The sequence below is a fragment of the Mastomys coucha genome, unplaced genomic scaffold (genome assembly GCF_008632895.1).
Source record: "Mastomys coucha isolate ucsf_1 unplaced genomic scaffold, UCSF_Mcou_1 pScaffold15, whole genome shotgun sequence".
Classification (NCBI taxonomy): domain Eukaryota; kingdom Metazoa; phylum Chordata; class Mammalia; order Rodentia; family Muridae; genus Mastomys; species Mastomys coucha.
This window is the reverse complement of record NW_022196897.1, coordinates 160,712,135-160,730,388: the sequence shown is the minus strand read 5'-3', so window position 1 is coordinate 160,730,388 and position 18,254 is coordinate 160,712,135. Positions and strand designations below refer to the sequence as shown.

General features: G+C 49.7%; 2 protein-coding genes and 1 long non-coding RNA gene across 11 annotated transcripts in view; 1 reads left to right on the top strand and 2 right to left on the bottom strand.

Moving 5' to 3' along the window:
• The window catches only part of LOC116091496 (neuroendocrine secretory protein 55), a 53,248-nt gene that overhangs the window by 6,056 nt on the left and 28,938 nt on the right, over positions 1-18,254 (bottom strand). The window lies entirely within an intron of this gene.
• The window catches only part of LOC116091495 (guanine nucleotide-binding protein G(s) subunit alpha isoforms short), a 62,084-nt gene that overhangs the window by 16,054 nt on the left and 27,776 nt on the right, over positions 1-18,254 (bottom strand). For 2 of the 8 annotated variants that reach the window (XM_031372928.1, XM_031372930.1), the window contains exon 1: positions 529-918. The exons of 2 other annotated variants lie outside the window; for them this stretch is intronic. In XM_031372928.1, coding sequence (XP_031228788.1) covers positions 529-667 — 139 coding nt within the window. In that variant the 5' untranslated portion in view covers positions 668-918. Of the gene's footprint in view, positions 1-528; positions 2,883-3,062; positions 3,250-18,254 lie in introns of those variants that run through there. 4 more of the 8 variants (XM_031372929.1, XM_031372935.1, XM_031372934.1 and 1 more) reach the window with 4 other exon arrangements.
• The window catches only part of LOC116091499, a 21,573-nt gene continuing 6,876 nt past the window's right edge, over positions 3,558-18,254 (top strand). For both annotated transcript variants that reach the window (XR_004119053.1, XR_004119052.1), the window contains exons 1-2: positions 3,558-3,869; positions 4,839-10,490. This is a non-coding gene — a long non-coding RNA (uncharacterized LOC116091499). The remainder of the gene's footprint in view (positions 3,870-4,838; positions 10,491-18,254) is intronic.

Below are 18,254 nucleotides of genomic sequence, written 5' to 3'. Positions count from 1 at the left end.
ACTTCCCTCGCCAGAGTCTCCCGGCCGAGGTCCCCGAGTCCCCCAGAGTGGCCTTGGCCTCTCGCCGGGCCCCCTCCCAACAAATCGCACACCCCAGTGAGGCGGGTCCCCCGCCCTGGGCCCGCCGGCCCGTTTCCTGTCCCTAGCCCTACTCTGTCGCAGTCCGAGGGGCCCCGGGAGCCTCCCCTCCCCCTCCCGACACGCACCCTGGCCCCTAGCACCGAGTAGGCCTCGCGCGGACGCGAAGCCAGGGCCGGGGAGCGGGGGGAGTGTGGCCAACCGAGGGGACGAGGCCGAGCCGGGGGGCCCCACGCCCAATTGGCAGTCCCCGCCCGGCCGAATTCCGCCCCGGGGTCCCCTGGCCGGCCTCGCCCCCTGCACGCGCGCGGCCCAGCGGGCCAGAGGGCCAGAGGGCCTGGGAGCGAGCGCCAGAGCGCCGGGGAGGGGGGCGGGCTCGGCGCGCGCGGCCTTGCGGGTCGCCCCGCGGCACTCCCGGGCCGGGCCCGCTCCCCCCCGGGCCGCCCTTACCCAGCAGCAGCAGGCGGTGCGTGGCCCGGTAGACCTGCTTGTCCTTCTGCAGCTGCTTCTCGATCTTTTTGTTGGCCTCGCGCTGCGCCTTCTCCTCGTTGCGCTGGTCCTCGGTCTTACTGTTGCCGAGGCAGCCCATGGCGGCGGCGGGGCGCGGCCGGGCTGCGGGGCGGCGGGGACGGGGCGGGCGGCCTCGGGCGGGCCGGGAAAGCGGGGAACGCGGGGAGGGTGGCGGCTCGGACTAAGGCAAGCGCGCGGCTCTCCGCCCCTCGCTCCGGGGCCGAGGCGGAGCAGAGCAGGAGCCGCGGGAGCTGCTGCCGCCGCCGCCGCCGCCGCCGCTCTTATTGCCTCGGCCCGGGCCCGCCGCCCCGACCCAAAAGCGCCGCGGCGGGCGGGGGAGCGGGGGGAGGCGGAGGCGACGGCGGCGAGGGGGGTGGGAAGAAGAGGAGGAGGAGGAGGGCCGCGGCTGGGAGGGCGGGCGCGGGCGCCGGGAGGCGGTGCCCGGAGGCCGGGCCGGGGTCCCAGCACCCACGTCCGGCCTGAGCCGGCTCCACGGAGGGGTCGTCCCCTCGCCCCGCCCGCAGTTCGGGGCCGGGGCCTGGCCGGACGGCGGGGGGAAAGGGGGCGGCCCCGCGGTGGTGACGACCCCTCGCACGATGCCAGCGCTCCACCCCCGGGCCGGGCGGCCCCCGATCCCCCTCCTCCTGCAGCAGCAGGGCGGGCAGGCGCCGCCAAGGGGCCGGGGTGGGCGGAAAGGGAGGGAGTGCGGGCCCGGACTTAGGAAAATTTCGAAAAGGAGAGAGAGAGGGAGAGAGAGAGAGAGAGAGGGAGACACTGAGAGAGCCAGAGAGCTGGGAGCTTGGAGGAAAGCTAGGAAAGCACTAGGCAAAGGACAGAGCAACCAAAAAGGAAAACGTGTCCACACACAAGCACTAATAAAGATCCACACTACACTACACGGCAATGGTGGTGGAGGTGGAAGGTGGTGGTGGAGGTGGTGGTGGTGGAGGTGATGGTGGTCGATGGCGATGTAGATGATGGTGGTGGAGGGGTTGGGGGGCTGACTAGATGAGCCGCTCGTCGCGCCCCCGGCGCCCGGTGCCCCTGGCCCGGGATCGCCCACGGCCTCTGCGCTTGGCGCGACCACTCAGGAAGGAGAAGAAGGCGCAGCCCAGGAACACTCTGAAGCAGCAGGTCGCCCCGAACACGAAGCCGCAGCCACGGCCCTGCTCCGTGCGCCGCTGGAGCAGGAAGTTGAGCACCCACGAGGGGCTGCGCACCGAGAACACCAGGAACACCACGAGGGGCATGTGCGCGCTGAGTGCGCCTGCCTTGGCGGGCCCTGGGCGCCACACGACGCCCCCCACGCGGGGAGGCGCGTAGTAGGCATCATCTTCATCCTCAGTGTCACTGTCCCACTCGGCCCAGGCCCTACTCGCGCCCCCGGTGGCGGCGCCCTCTCCGAGCCCGGCGGCGCCCAGCCCGGCGCCCTCGTCTTCGCCTGCGGCGGTGGTGGCTGCGGCGGCGCCCTCGGGGCCTCGGGCCTCTGCCCGAGCTTCTGGCACATTCTTCTTCATCTTCTTCAACATCTTCTCCAACTTCTTCCTCTCTTTCTCTCTCTTCTTCTCCTCCTTTCGCCTCTGCTCCAGCAGCTTCTTCTCCATCTTCTTGCGCTCTTTGTCGGTCAGCAACTTTGCGGGTGGCGCATCGCGCCCGGCGTTCACGAGGACCCTGACGGACTTCGGGGGCTTCGCGGGGACCCCGTTCTTCTGCGAAGCGAACGGTTCTGCCAGCACCGCAGCCGCCACGGCAGCTTCGGCAGCCACTTCGGCGGCAGCCGCGGCCGTCTTCCTCTCGCTCTCGGCCGCTCGGGCTTTGAGCTTCATGGCCATCTTCAGCATGGTGCCCCGGCCACCTCAGGGTGCTTGGCTCGCGCCTGGCTCGGGCGGTCTGCTTGCCCCCGGCCTCGGGCTTCCCGGCTCCTGTGCGCCCCGTGTCGGGGGGCTCGGCTGCAGTCTCCGCTGTGCTGTCTTGGGGGGTCACCGAATGCGGCTTCCCGGGCTTCGTAGGGGGCTGATGGGCTGGCTGCCTAAGAGTTAGCGTCAAATAGGATGAGCAAACAAAAAAAGCGAGAACAAACCAAAAAAAATAAATAAATAAAAATAAAAAATAAAAGCACCCAACAACAGCAAGAAACCGAAAAGCAAGCAAGAAAGAAGAACTGCCCAACAACTCAAAAAGGGGGGAAAAGTGTCTAGAAAAGACAAAACCCAATCATACCACAAGAGAAAGGAAAGTGCGAAGGTGCAGAAGAGAAGCTTTGCTATTACCCTTAGGTGCTCCTTGGGTTAGCTCTTGGGGATGCCAATGGAGAAGAGAAAAGAGAAAAGAGAGCAAATTGGAGGGTGCCTGGAAGGCGCGAGGCAGGGCAGCGACGCCAGGCGCCTCTGCCCCAGCCCGGCTCTTGCCCGGTGCTCTTGCCCGCTTCGGGCACCTCGCACTTGGGCGGGAAGACCCCACGCTCCCGGACTTACATGTGAGTGAGACGCACTCACACGCAAGGCAGCGCCTGCCTGCCCGTCTGCCTGCCGCCGCCAAGCGCTGGGACAAGGGTTCGCTCCAGCCGGTGCTGCAGCCCCGAGCCCGAGAGCCGGGAGCTAGCGAGCGCCGCTGGTACCAGCCACCTGAAGCAACCCGCTCCGCGGTGCCGACGCGACTGAGTGTCCCCGCCGCGGAGCGGGTTTTTCTAACCAGCCTGATGACGCCCCAACCTCTTCAGAGGACCGACCCATAGCAATGGCCCCTATAAAGCGAAGGGGAAGCGCGAAAAATCGGCCCACCGAGGACGTGCCCAAATGGGCTGCTCCGCAGGCGGGGGCTGAGGGCCAATACATGGGCACCTCTAGTGTGGGTAGGGGGCGCGGGGAACAATCTACTGAGGGGTACGGGCGCGCCCAAGACGGTGGGCACCCGACCCCGCCTCCTAGACCTGCCTCCCAATTTTCCGTGTAGTGGTGTAGCCCTGGGCAGCGTGGAAACTATGCGACGATGACAACGACGCTTACCCATGTGCGCCTTCTTACCTCAGCTTCCCAGATAGCGCACGCGGGGACGGCGGCACACCCCTCCCACCCTGCGGCGCGTGCCCGTGGAGGTGGGTGGCGGCGAGCTAATTAATCGCAATACCCCATATGGGGGTTCGGATCTCCTCACAAGCAGTATTATGTATACCCGACTACCACGGATAGAAGAAGCAGGCAGCATTATGCAGGCGAGGCGACAGCCGAGAAGAAGAACCATGGCGGTGGTGGATGGCGATGGTGCACACGGAGTCCTTCTAGGTGGGAGAGGTGGTGGCCTGGCTTGGGCGCCACGCGGGGCTCTAGAATCAAAGGGAAAAAGTACTTTACCGAACATAAACTTTTTGGAGAATTGTTTCAAAACTTTACGAGTTTCCCGCCCCACTCCTTGGCCTCCACGCTAGGACATGGTAGAGAGCACCGGGCTAAGTCAAAGATTTTGAATCACCTTCCTCGGGTGGACTTGAGGGTCTGCCACCGGGGTCTACTTGGATAAAATTCATTTATTCATTCATTCAATAACCGGCCCACGAGTACCTTGTGCCCGGGTGGACAGAGCCAAGGGTCAGACTAAGACATGGCCCTTCCCTGAATGGGCCAAAGCGGGCGCCAGTAACCCCAGATCTGCCGAGTAACCATAAACTCTCTTCCAACGTAGCCTGCCTTTCACTTTTGAACATAGTTCGCAAAACTTGGGCTGCTGGGGAGAAGGAAATAGAAATGTAGACTCTGAATACAAACACACCCAGGGGCCTAAAGGGGAGAGCGTGAGCGGCTTCAAATAAGTTATCGTTGTCAGCTTTATCTCTGAATCTAGGAAGCACCGTTGGTCACTCACTCAGCAGTTTTCGGGTATTCCTTCTCTCCAGTTTACCACCTCAGAAGTCAGAAAGGCTGTACCACATAAAGCTACAGTTTTTCTTGGTCCTTGCTGCTACAGCTCTACCTCCAATTTACACTTTAAAAAAAAAAAATGGATTCGAAAGAACAACAGAAAGCGATTGAAAGCAACTAAGGATGTCTTGGAATTAAGAGCAGGAAGCTGAACCTATCACAAGGGCCTTTTACTCAGTCTCCAGCTTTCTCTGTGTCCTCAAAAAGTTACTTCTTATCCACGGCTGATTATGGCCTCTCTTTGTTACAACACACACTTAAAAAGTCCAAAAAACTCAAAGTAACTATTGCCCACCCCCCCTTGATACTCTTTTTTTTTTTTTTAAACCTAACCAGAGTGGATGAGAAGAATCCTTTTAGTGCTCCAACTGTGTTCGAGGGACTCTCGACCTCCTAACCCTCTGCAAGGGATGCCTGAAGACGGGCTACCGTTTACTTCATACAGGCAACAAGAACGTCTTGATTGAATTTGATTCATCTGTCATTTGTGAAATTAAAGACTTAGAAGAGAGAGGACCTGGCCAGAAATTTCGGTTCCGCTCCAGTTGTTCAGAGCCTCTTCCTTCCTGCTTGCAGCTGCTGGAGCACAGATACATTGTATCTAAAAAGGTAAGGCCTAACAGGAGCCAACACAACTGCCACACCTCTACGGTAACTACATGAGCATACACTGAATGGAACGAAGCGTCGCTGGGCCTTCTCCTGTTAGATAAATAGCACACCCAATCTTTAAAAAGAGTGAACTGTCTGATGGCATACAGGGACACATGTTGTAGGCAAGGCACAATTGGAACCATTGTCCTAGAAATGTGTAACACAGTGTCAGGGTTCTCGCCATTCAACTCCTAACTTAGATATTCTTGGGGGGGAGGGACCTTTTTTTTTTTTTAACTGTTAAGTTTTGCTTGTATTTTATTATGAATAACCAGGGATCCATAAAGAAAGCATTTACTTTGTAAATAAATGGCAGCAGGTGGTACCGAGGGTTATAGGACACCAGGAGCCTGAAACACAAGCTGCCCTGTGGTCTGCTCAGTTTTCTGTTTTCACTTGACACAAAGTGAAAGAAGAGATTTTATTTAATTGGTATGGTGAGGTGACACCATCTATGATTTTGGCCTAGCATCAACCTGCCCGAGCCGTGAAAGCTACGTATGTGCTTTGTTTTTCAAAAGTCTTCCAGAGTTGGAATTTACAATGTAGAACTTGTAAGTTACCAATTGATTTTAATAGGTTGCCCTGCAGTTTTAAACACTTATGTTTATGCTTTGAGAGTAAAGTGAATTACCATAATTCCTGGAATACTGCACTAGAAAGTGTCCTCCCTCATCAGAGTCAGGGACACGTGGACATTGCAGAAGCCTTAATGCTCCAAGTGAGACCATAAAATACATTGGCAGAGAGGATGCAGGCTCCTCCCTGGCTCGTGCCAAAGCCAGAACATTGAAATAACACATTCCTAACCTGAAATACTGGGTCACCTAATATACAGCTTGACCGCAGACTTCAAGCTTGGGGTTGAACTCTGCGGGCTTGTGTTCCTCAGCCCTTCTGTATCTTTCTTTCTGGGTAAGGATGCTTCATCTGCTTTCAGAAGCAACAACATTGCTGTAGGTTAGAATCTTTGAAATTGTATTACTACTTAATGATGTAACTGAGGTTTTGGACAAGAATGTCTTCCTGAGCCTTTCATTAGTTGGGGTCATTGTAAGCTACTTTCCAAGAGCCTAGAGAAAACACAATTATGATATTATTTTAATAGCCCAGGAAACAATAACTAGGCTTCCACTGAAACAGAAACCCTAGCTGTAAGGCTTTAATAACAGTACTTAGTGATGCGCTCTGTCTTCAAAGCACATTCTGCACTTTAATTAGCCAGATGACTGGAACTGTTGCTGCAGATAAATGTTATTTGCAGCTTCGGCCATATAGGAGGTGAAAGCAGGTACTGTGAGAAGCTCTTCTAGTCCTGGCTAATCTCCATAAGAAGGCTTTAATACTTAGAACTGGAAAGTTTTTACACATCCAATGTCATGACCACTCACGACATTTTTTCTCATGTCATATCCACTGGTTAGTATTTCAACTACAAAGTAACTCCAAACATGCATTCTCTATTAGACATTAGATATTTAAATGTCATTTCGCAAGTTCTAAGTCAACTACTGAAGAATGAACTAAGTACATGAAATTTCCCTCTTTAATATCTATCAGCTAATCCTCAAATAAGGTATCTCTAATTTAGAATAGAATCTCAGTCTAGTTCAAACCAAGTGGCCAATGTGTTGGGACCCAATTTTTTCAATGTGGGGGTTTTGGTTTGGTTTGGTTTGTAGCCTTCATTGACTGTGACCCAGACAGGCAAGTGCCACCTGTATGAGAAACAAGCCTAACTCCCCTCCCTATGACTTATAAAATAGGGGACCAGAAGGGGATTCTAGCAGCTCCCTTCCCTTTGAAATTCAACTCTGCACAGTGCGTTGACTCTCCTGGCTAACCAGGAGAGGAAGATATAAGCAGTATAATCGTAAACCACAGACCTCATGAGTAACATGGAGAAGGGAGAGAGGGCAGCTCCATTTACCCAGGGCACACTAGCTTTGATGGGATACCATAAACCATCCTAGCAGAGAGCACATGCATGTGAAAGGCTATCAAAGAGTTCTCCCAACTAACGGCTATTTTCCCTAAAGTAAAAGTTGGTGCATCTGGTGACGTGATCCTGATTTGAAGAAGAGTGGGTGTTGAAACCCTCCGCTAAAACACAACGTCTTTAGTTTAGGGAAGTTTGTTACATTGGGCATGGCAGCTCATAACTGATCCCAGAACTTGGCAATTTAAGGCAAGAGGAGTTGTTTGAGTCTGAGGCTAGCCTGGGCTATAGAGCAATACCATATTTCAATAAAAATAAACAAAGAATAGCCTCTGCCAAATGTTTATATTTTAATTAGATTCTGAACAACTCCCCCTGCCCGCAATCCCTTGCATTCCGTCTTTCAAAATGAGCCCTATTGTAAGAACTAGGTACTAGCTAAAAACCTGAGTTGGTAGCAAATATTTTGTAGCAGAATGTAACTTTGTGAGTATACATTTATATCTTTGGTTTTCAATGACCAAAATGCATTTTCAAATAGCGGATGATTTGACTAGTCCTACTTTGGGACAACTGAGATTCTGATGGGAGCCAGGGGTCCTTCAGTTCCACAGAGCTCTCTTTGTCTGCTGTTAGGAAACACCAAATTAAGTTATCAATGTGACATACCTAATCACACGTTTAATTCATCGAGAAGTGTAGGTATCTTTTCATCTTTTTGTATTTGCTCACACACGTTGAAATTGGAAAATGTATAATTATTATTTAACTCCACCTGTTTCCCCCAGGGCATAAAGTGCACAGCCCCTCCAGTGAGGATGGCTCTTTGGAAGGGAGATGTGCAGAGTCCCTGTCTGCCCCTGTGTGGACTCGTGCTCAGTGTCTGCTGGGATGCCTGTGGCGGCAGGCACTCTCTCAACACCAGCAGGGCCCACATGGCACTGTGGCTTTCTGGGGTCTCTGCCTAGCTCTGGAAGTGTCAAACTGGAGAAAATTCTGTAGCTCAAAAGTACCAGGCATTTGTAAGAAGCCTGGAGATTGGATAAAGGGACATGTTTTATGAGCTACAGGCCCTAGTTGTACCTACAGCCATATCCTAGGGTCTCTGCATGCCACTCTGTACTGGGAAGGTTGCCTCGGCTCACTTTCTTGAACATTCCTGTTTGTCCCTTACATTAGTCTCTACTATATTCTCAGATTACAATTCCTTTTGTGCTAATTACACCCCCAAATTAAAAGAATGTTGCTGACTTCACAAAGAATACAAAGCAGTCTGGTTTTAAAAATTAAATCTAGCCAACTTCTTTTAGGACTTCAGGTGGCTTCTGCTGCTTGTATTAGCTGGAAATGCCAACATATTCACTAAGAAAAACTGAGCAATATATCTGGGGGGCAGGTATTAAAAATGTGTGTTGCCTTTGGAGGACATCTACATAAAATGATAAGGTAAATTAAAATTGGGTGAGGATAACAGACTGGTTTTAAATATTGTCCCTATTAGCCAAACAAATAAAGGATCCCAAGAAATCTCCTAATGGTTAAAATGCAAACACTACCTACATGGAATGGTTTGTTTTTCCTAAGGAACAGTACATTACCAGCTAATGCTGAAAGCATGCTACAGCTGTGACCTGTAGCTTGGACACTAGCTTGAGTGACAGGTGTACCCATCACTTGCTCAGAATGGCTGAAATTACAAGGCCTAACTCAGCTTTTCCCCCCAGTTAACTGATGCCAACATTACATCCATCCAGGAAAGAGCCTCCAGCTACAGGCACAGCAGAGCATATGTTCTCAGTCTTCAACATGTCCACAACTGCTTCAGCCTTGGGTCAGAAGGGAGCTGGGGCTCCCTAATCGTAGAACCAAAAAGCCAGGATGGCTCTTCCTGAGGATGGCTGGAGAAAGCAGCTAGCTTCTCTAATGCTCATCTGAGGGAGTTTCTATGACTGAGGCATCCTCAGGGTTCTAGGAAGCATGTCACCAAAATTGGTGTCATTAAAGAAGGTGGCACAAAGCTGAGTATCCAGTGGTGAACTATAACATACTAACTAGGCCTGTTTTTATCACTAGGTTGCAGTGATCTGCAAATATGAAGATGATCCCTGAGCAAGCTTAATACTATAATTTGCAACTGCTTCTGTTGTTCTTCCTCCCCTAACTTTGTAAAACTTTCATGCCCTCCCCAGAGTGATTGGTACAGGTGGCAAAGAGAAAGCGAAGCTTTGGTGTGTGTGTGGGGTGGGGGGGGGCACTTAACAAATTTTCATTTTAAAAATGGATACAAAAGAGGCTATGGCAAGAAAACACAGAGGCCCGATTCCTGAGAAATGAGAAAAATAAGAAGGTATACCTGGGTGGAAGGCAGAGAGAAAGGGAGGGAGGGAGGGAAGGGAGAAGAGAGAAGGAAAGAAAAGCCAGCTAGCTACAAGCAGCCTGGAAGCCCCGGAAAGAAACGAAATCACCACAATGATCTCAGTGGAGCCTAACTTAGTCCTTGTCCCACCACCTGCTGCTTTGGGGAAAGCCACAGCACCATTTGCTCCATTTCAGCAACAAGAGTTTGTTTGATTTCCAAGACTCATTAGAATCCTGAGGTCCCTGCTTAACAGGGTAACTGAAAATCTATGTTTTCAACTCTTGACTTTTTCATTTTTCTACTCAAAACTTGGTAAACTGTTAAAAGTACACGTTCAGAGGGCTGTGACTGTTAAATAAAAATAAGAGATCAAAGCTAGATTATAGGGGTTTGGTCACACCTGGGCTCTGCCTGGCCTGTACCCCAAAGGAAAAATGAGGAAGATGGATCAGGATGATGTCTGCATTTTCCCCTCTGCCTTCAGTGTTTGTAAACAGAGCTAGACTAATCCACAAAGGGACCGACCTGCCATCTTCTCTCCCACCTAACTAGCTTTTTACTGCACTGATAAGACAGAAAAGGGGGGCGGGGATCTGGCATAGACTAGCTAAATTGTTTATGCAGATGAGAGAAAAGAGAGAGGATTGATTAGCTTGGCTCAGTTTTGGTGACTGTGAAATAAAAAATGGAGGAGGGGGGGTCAATTTGTCCCAAACTAAAATTATAGACATTTTTCTTTTGTGATAAACTACTTCTCATTGCTTCTTTTTTTTTTTCATGAACTGGATCAAGCTGGTTGTTACCTAAGACAAAGCAAGGGTGAACGGCTTTTGCTTCCTCTAAATCAAAGATGGCTACAGGCACCAGGCAGACCTTGCCTCTCGGGATGCTGCTGCCAGTCCGTCCATTCTCCCTGCCCACCTGCCTGTAGGGACCAGACTACTTCCTCAAGCCCGGCTTCTCTCTGCAGCAGTCTCCGAATGGCTACCCAGAGAAGGCAAGAGACTCCCACATCTTGTCCACATCTTATTCATGTGTAAGCTCCCTTCCCCGGGCTGCCTTCGTGGTCAGATCTGTTACCTAAAAATTAAGCTTCTTTACAGTATGCGGGCTGTGTGGGGGGTGAGATCGGGGCAGGTGGTAGCTGATGGGCACAAATATTCAGGCAGACTGATTGCTTCCGGACAAGACATCCAGGCGAGTTCTTACAATTGAACTTTCGAGCAGATCGATAGGATGTATTAGTGTCAAAGAAGACAAAAAGTCAAGTCAGAAAGGTCACCCACAGGGGTGGACCATGGAAAGCTATAGGGATGGCAGTGAGTGCCACATATTTCAAGCCAGGAAAACCTGGGTTTTTAAGTTGTGCCAAAGAGCTCAAAATCCACCAGAGCAAAGCTACAGGGGTGAAGGGAAGGGAGGACTTAAGGCTGCACTGTGCGTAGCAGTTTGGTGATGCTGCAGCTAAAGGATAGCCTTCTGTTAGTCCATCACCCTCTAAAATGTAAACGGACAACCAGCTAATTTCTACCAACATGAATTCTGACATGAGGACAGAGACCAGTCCATCATTAGGATCCCATGACATGGGCGTATCTACAGAACCTCTGTTTTCTTTTCCCAGAGTGCCTGCTTATTGTTAAAAGGAACAAAATTCTCTAACCATTTTCTTATTCTGACACTGAAAATGCCAACTCTCTAACACGACTTTTTCTGCCCCTAAGTTGGGTTTACCTCTATATCGAAGACATCGAGGTTTTTTTTTTTTCTCCTCCAAATAACAACCATTTTAGAATGAAATCTCTAAGTAGGCAGGGCAATAAACTGGGGTGCTTTCCTTGTTGTCTTCCCTCTCCCAAAGCACTGCTTTACAAATAAAAAAGGGAAAACAAAATAGGGCCTATCTATTATATTTTTCAAGTGTTTTCTCTAACATGGATCCACTAAAATCAGAGAGATGGCTGTTTATTCATTCCTGCATGTCTATGGCAGGCAGAACCACCCCACACAGTGTCTAGGATAAATTCTCTGCTTGGATCTGGCTCAGCTAGGGAGAGCAGGCTCTGCATCCCTGCAGAACCCCTGACCACCCGAGATTCCCAGGCAATGCCATAGATGTGACATTCTGTTTGTTAATCCTGAGTGTAGAACACAAAGTGGTTTTATTTTGTGAATGCCAGTAATTCACCTACCACAAATCCCTAAGTCCTTACCAGCTTATTGTCAGCTGCTGGCTAATAATCATCAAAATCGCCCATGTATGGAACAGTGTGTCAACTGAGTGGGGGGAGTAAGGGGGGCAGGCCAGAAAAAGAAAGCCACACATTGTCTCAGAAGAGGTGACTGTGTAGTGTGTGCCCTGGAGTCAGTGGGAGATGGGCATAGCCCTGAGAGGAGGCTGGGACTCCTCTCAGAAGCGACATCACTTCAAGCAGACATTCCATGTGTAATGGATACACAAAGTCTGCAGAGATGAGTGGCTTATACTGTGTGTGTGTGTGCGCGCGCGCGCGTGTGTGTGTGTGTGTGTGTGTGTGTGTGTGTGTGTGTGCGCGCGCGCGTCTGCTGTTCTCATCCCCAGGGATCTCACAGCTAACCTTGGGCATGCTCAGTTTACTCTTTTCTCTCTTACTGTGCCATTCCCAGAAACCAAGGTTCTTTCCATCTCTAAGAAAGCATTTAGAATTCACTTTTATTTCTTTTCTAGACATTCCAAAGTGTTTTGGGGAACTTCAAGCAGGCCAAGCAATGGCTTGAGATGAGAGGATTAGAGATAAGGCCAGAGGTGGGAAGAGAAGTAGGGGCCTTCTTGATTCTTACTTGACATGAATATAGGCTCAACACCTAGGTCCCTGACTCCTCCCCAGCCCTACAACGTGGCCTCTGCCTGAAGAGAGCGACTCCTGTCTCTGGTCCTGTTGGCTCTGCGTCTCTCCAGTGCTAAGGTATATACACTGGAATGGCACATCCGACCTCACCACTGACCTTACAGAAAGCACAATTTTCAACAGGGGTGTGTGGCAGACTACTTGAAACGTCTTCCAGCCACTGGAAAAAGGAAGACTGGCCTGAGGACTGAAATCTCGTCTTGCCCTACAGAAGGGAAGGGAGAAGAAGGCCCGAGGGCTCTTCTTGCACAGTCCTCCTGGTAGAATAAAGCAGAATGGTGCAGGCTTGGGCAGGGGTGCTCAGTCTGCTGGGAGAGGCTGAGATTCTCTTCCCAAGGGCATCTGTCATTCAGAGGTGACAGCTGTCTGCTTCCTGCACCCCAGCAACCCCTGTCCCTTTCAGGTCTTTTCCTTCTCCTGACTGCAAGACTTCTCTGTAAAAAGCTGCAAACATCTTGTTCTTTCACCGTAATTAAGGAGCTGTCTGGGAAATGGCATGGCTGATTTCTTTGCTCCTACCGGAGCGAACCTGCTCACCACTCCTTCCTTTTCTCTCATTTGCTGAAGTGGTCCTTTCTCTGACTGAAATCAGCCCCTTTGCTGATGGAGATTTTAGCTGGAAGCAGAGAGTTCTAAGCAAAATCCTAACCTTGGGAGGGTGGTGAGAAAAATCAATGTTTTGACCCGGCCTGTGTCTACAGCAAGGTGCCTGCCTGCCTGCATGGCCATTTTTCATGGTGGGGAACAGTAGCCGTGCCACGTCTGGCTTTGCATACCAGTCATTGTCAGGATCCAGAGGCCATTCCCTGTTGGCTTAGCTAAGGGGCAAGAGGAAGCTATTTAGAAGGAAGTGGAGAAGTTTGATCAGGGAAGATAAAATCCAAATGCCTTCAACGCTTGACGGGAAAGCGAGTGAGTGTGTATGAACTATTGTTGCCAGCCGTGTTGCCGGCCTTCCTGCTGCAAGCTTGCAATGAAGCTGTTAACTTACACGCATAATTAATCCCCTTGTTCCTAGCTGAGTGTCACCCAGCTGCAGGGAAGGTCATTTCTCTGTGGTGTGGACACTGAGCTACTGAAAGGGCCTATTTGCAATAATGTCTCATCATGTGACAAGGTTACCCTCTTCCTGGTAACCATTACAGAGCTTCATGAAGGTAGGTAATGTTCAAAACCCAAAAGCCTAAAACCAACAACAAAACCCAAAAGAACCTTATCTCTAAAGGATGTTGAGCTCTCTCTGCTGCCAGAATATGACATATATTCAAACATATGATATTCATCCTTGTCTCCAACTACTACCCTTTAAGAAAGCTCACGTCAGGAGCTTTCAAAATTAGCTTAATTTCCTTTTCCTAAATATCAAACACTTCAGGAAGGCCCCCTTTAAGTTACAGCAGGGAGCTTAATTGGCAGGCTTCCGGGTTTCTAGAGGGAATGTTAGCATGTGGCATGTCAGAATGGGCATCCAGGCCTCCTTCAGCTGGTGAATGCACCTCTGAGTGAATCCAGGTTAAGTTGTGCAATCAGCCTGGGCTACTAAACACCAGGTTTCTCTCTGGTTGTAACCACACAGCCAGAAGGCTGTGCGTGCCAACCACTTCGTTTACTAGCCCTTCTTCATCTTTTCTCCATGCCTGGACTTTCCATTTCTTGCTTAAAAGAATCCAAGTGACCAGACTGCCAACACAACATGCTGCCCTGGAGGCATGGGGGCTAGGTGGGGTTTCCAAATCCTGGGAACATAGGGGAGAAAAGCCAGTCTGCTGTACTAGAGCATACTAGGCAGTCACAGTCCTGAGCAGGGAAAAATGGGGTGAGACAAACAGGTAATGAGGGCCGGCTTGCCCTCCCTGTCCCAGCACTGCCCCTGTCCCGGCACTGCCCCTGTCCCGGCACTGCCCCTGTCCTATTGCTAGGGACTTCATTATTAAAACTGTGACTTTTCCTCATCTTGGCCTCACAGAACTGTTTATTAGAGTAACCTTATAAGCCTGTGGCAGCTAACGGGATTAACTGACCTGGATCCAAGCACCTGCAGCCCTGTACGGCGGTCTGGGCCAAATTCCCACCTCTCAGATTCACTGTGAGCTCATCCCCGAGTATCCCAAAGGACCAATCCAATGTCCCTGTTTTAGTTTTCTATAAAGAGTGGAGATTTTAAAGGAGAAGTTTAGGATTCTATATTATAGTCTGAATTTGGTTTATTATAGAAAACTCACTGAAGAATCCTTTTAGTTCAGTCATCTGCCAAAAACCAAACCAAATCAAAACAACAACAAAAAACCAAAAATCCAAACCAACTGTGTATGCATACACATACATTTTTAAAGATATATATAAGTGTATATGTAACCTACCCAGGCTAAACATTAGAGATGTATAGATTAAGATATTTTATTCCAAGAAGAATATGTAGGCAATCTACAAATATTTGTGAAAGGAAATCTGGGAACAAATTCTATATATTTTTCATTCTATAGAATTAATGATAGCATTTGAATGCAGAATTTCTATCTGTTTCAGGGAACAAAAAAAAAAAAGAAAAAGTAGCCTGAAGGTGAGGATCTAAAATGGTGGATCAGGGCTAAGACGGAGGGCAGGCCAGGATCTAAAATGGTGGATCAGGGCTAAGACGGAGGGCAGGCCAGGATCTAAAATGGTGGATGAGAGCTAAGATGGAGGGCAGGCCAGGATCTAAAATGGTGGATCAGAGCTAAGATGGAGGGCAGGCCAGGATCTAAAATGGTGGATCAGAGCTAAGATGGAGGACAGAAGGTTGAGAGTAGTATGAAAATACTCTGGCTGCCAATCATAGCTACTTTCCTCAGCCTTAGGTTGGCGTGAAGATGTGAACGGTTGGTTGTCCTAAAAGCAGCTGCCTGTTTATTTTGACCCTCAAAGATAAGTTTTTCTGGGTTTTCTGGAGCTAGAAATTACCCAACATTGTCTACTTCCTGTGTCTGATTTGTAACCATAGGACTGTAAGGGGAGCAACCATGTCTTAGACCTTTGGCTTCCACACAGGGAAGGGCACGTTTTGGTGTATATCTACTGAGTGGACTGACTGAATAAATGAATAAATAAAAGGGCCCAAATCAGGGCAGACTCACCGACCCAGGCAGAACTCATCCTCTTGAGAGGCGTGGTGGACATGTGGGCAGCTACTGCATGCATAGTAAGGCTACTAGGGAAGCAGACAAGAAACAAGAACATTTAAAGCACACTTTGATTGGAAATTTGGGGACAATTTATCAGGGAGGGGAAATGGGCTCATATGTATAGGAGACTAGATAGTTTCCCATGCTCTTTGCCAGGGTTAACAAACTCTAAATAGGAGTAAACCTGAGGTCTGCCAATGGTCAAAAGTGTGGAAAAGTTAATTTGTGACAACTGTTTTCATTTGGGACCATGCTAGAGAGTGACCTTCTGCCTAAAGCTGGCTTGCCGAGTTTATGCTAAATTCCCATTCAGGGTTCCTTTTTCCTTCCTCGGAATCGTGATGCCCCCATTCCAAAGATTCCAAAATGTCACAAAAGGATCACTGTTTGAGCATGTTTTGGGGGTGGGGGGAGTTCCTTCTCTTGGCTTATGAGAACAGCAACCCTGTGTTCCCCTCAACCCCAAGCCATTTTTGCTAAGTCTCAAAGCAATACAAATTCAGCTCAAATCAATTAGCAACACATTTCTAACTCTTGGAACTTGTTGAGGAGGGTCAACAACTTTTCCTGGTAGGGGAATTTAAATCATGAGAAGGAACCCAGCAGGTTTGGTCTGGAAGCCCCCTCTCCTCTCAGTGGTGGCTGTGCTTCAATCAAAAGACCAAATGTGGAAGAATAGGGTCCTAGCACAACCAACTGGGCCGGGGTTTGAGTTGTTTTGTTTTGTTAAACTTGACCTAGAGAGTAAAGCTGCAAACAGAGGCAGCTGACAGAATATTTTCCTTACTCCAGGCAGGAAGCTGAAGCTGTGCTCTTTGTGACTTGTGTCTGGTTATGCTGTCTTCCAGCCTGTGCCCTGACCCCAGCACTGAGCCATCAACCTTGTCCCGTGTCCTCTGGCTTAAACTACCTCCTTCTTTCCCCTAGTCTTCCTTACTGGAGAGAGTTATCTTCCTCTAACTGAAGGTACCCTGGAGAATAAAAGTTGTTTTTCAAAGTGGAGTGGTGGGGTGGACAAAAGGAAGGAAGGGAGGAAGGAAGGGGAAAAAAAAGATAGAAAACAATGTCCATATGGAACCTGGCTGGTGCCAAATTCTTGAGGCCATCAACCTGCAAAACTCTCAGGATTTCCCTAATCTCTGAAATGTATGTTCAGTGGACAAAGTGCTCACGTTCACCCAGAGGACTATCCTGGCTTTGTTCTGGATAATTATTGAATCAAAGGATGAAGATAGAGTGGGTTGTTTTATTGTTTGGTTTTGTTTTTCTGTTTCTGACAAAAGAGGTCCTCGGTGTGCCTCAGGTTGCTTCAAACAAAATAGGACAAAGCCACTCAGTGGGCGAAGCATGTGGAGACACTCAGAAAGTCAGGTTGTGGCAGAAGGGTGTGTGTGTTTGGGAGGAGGGATTCTGACTTGAAAATTAAACAAAATTATTTGGATTCAGGTAAGAAACTCTAAAGAAAGCCAATGGGACCTGTTGGGAAAGAGAAGCCAGTGGCCAGACCTCAGAGGGCCATGGTGACATCCTGGATCTACCACCAGCCTCCTGCTTGCTGCTTTCCCAAGGGGGCCCTGAAATCTGGTCACCCTCGGAGTCTTCTCTTCTCTTCCTCCTTGCTTAAGCTCAGCCAGGCCTCAGCTGGGCTCAATTCCTGTTCACTGTTAGCTATCCATCTCTGCTTGGGCAGTGATCACTACTTGAAACCCTGATTTTCTCCAAGACTAGAAGTTTCCCTAGGGCAGGGACTTCATCTGGAGTCTAACGCTAACTTGGCAGTCTTTCCCTCTGTTCTCTTCGCTCTCCCTTGCCTTGACACTGGTTCTCTTACATCATTCCTGTGCTTCTTTTTCTCTTGCCCTTTGTACCTCTCTCTCCTTCTTTCCCTCCCACCCCAAACAATAAAGAACTAGCTAAGGGAGGTGATCTTAACTAACAAGTAGTTCTTGAGAACCCACAGATTTCAAAAGCTCAGAAAAAAAGGGAAGTAAGGAGGGGAGAGGAACCTAGATTCCTTTCCCCTGTTCTCTACCAGAGTGAAAAGGTTGAATTAAGTCAAGGATCTATGGAGAGATGGCAGAAGGTGGGAACTGGTCTCTGTACATACGCCTGGGGTGGGGAAAGCCAAATAAAGAACCCTGGGACCCATGGTTAATAAATACTTCTTAGCTACACATCTGGGTGAGGAGCCAGAGATAAGGACATTCACAATGGGGCAGGGGCTGGGGGGTAGGGGCTGGGGTCGGGGTTGTAATCTTATGACTCCCTTTTAACAATAAACATTGCTCCTAAAAGAAAAGGGGCCGGGACAAATGTGAGGTGTGAGAAGGTTTCAGTCCTGTGGGAAGTGAAAGTGGGCATTGTGTCCCCAGACGGGATTAGGGGCCAGAGGCTGAGGTACCTGATAAGGCAAGGATTTGTGTGTTTGGAGTTGGCCTGAGAAAGAGCCCCATCAAATGACAACAGATCAAAACTTCATCCCCTCCAAAGTATTCAAATTAAGTGCCCCGGGACCCAAGACAAGATGACACCCCACCCAAAGACACCCTTGAAATATGGGGCGGTCTTCTGTTTAGGTTGTCTACATTTGCTCTAGAGAATTCTACCAGTTCCCATATTTGCAAGCAGACCCAGCTATTCTGAGCTCTTTGCTGACCTCTGGTGGGTAGGTCCACTGGTACTAGAACTCGCTGCTTACCTATATCCATGTCTACTCTAGCACCTGGGGACAGTTCATTGCCAGCCTTGAAG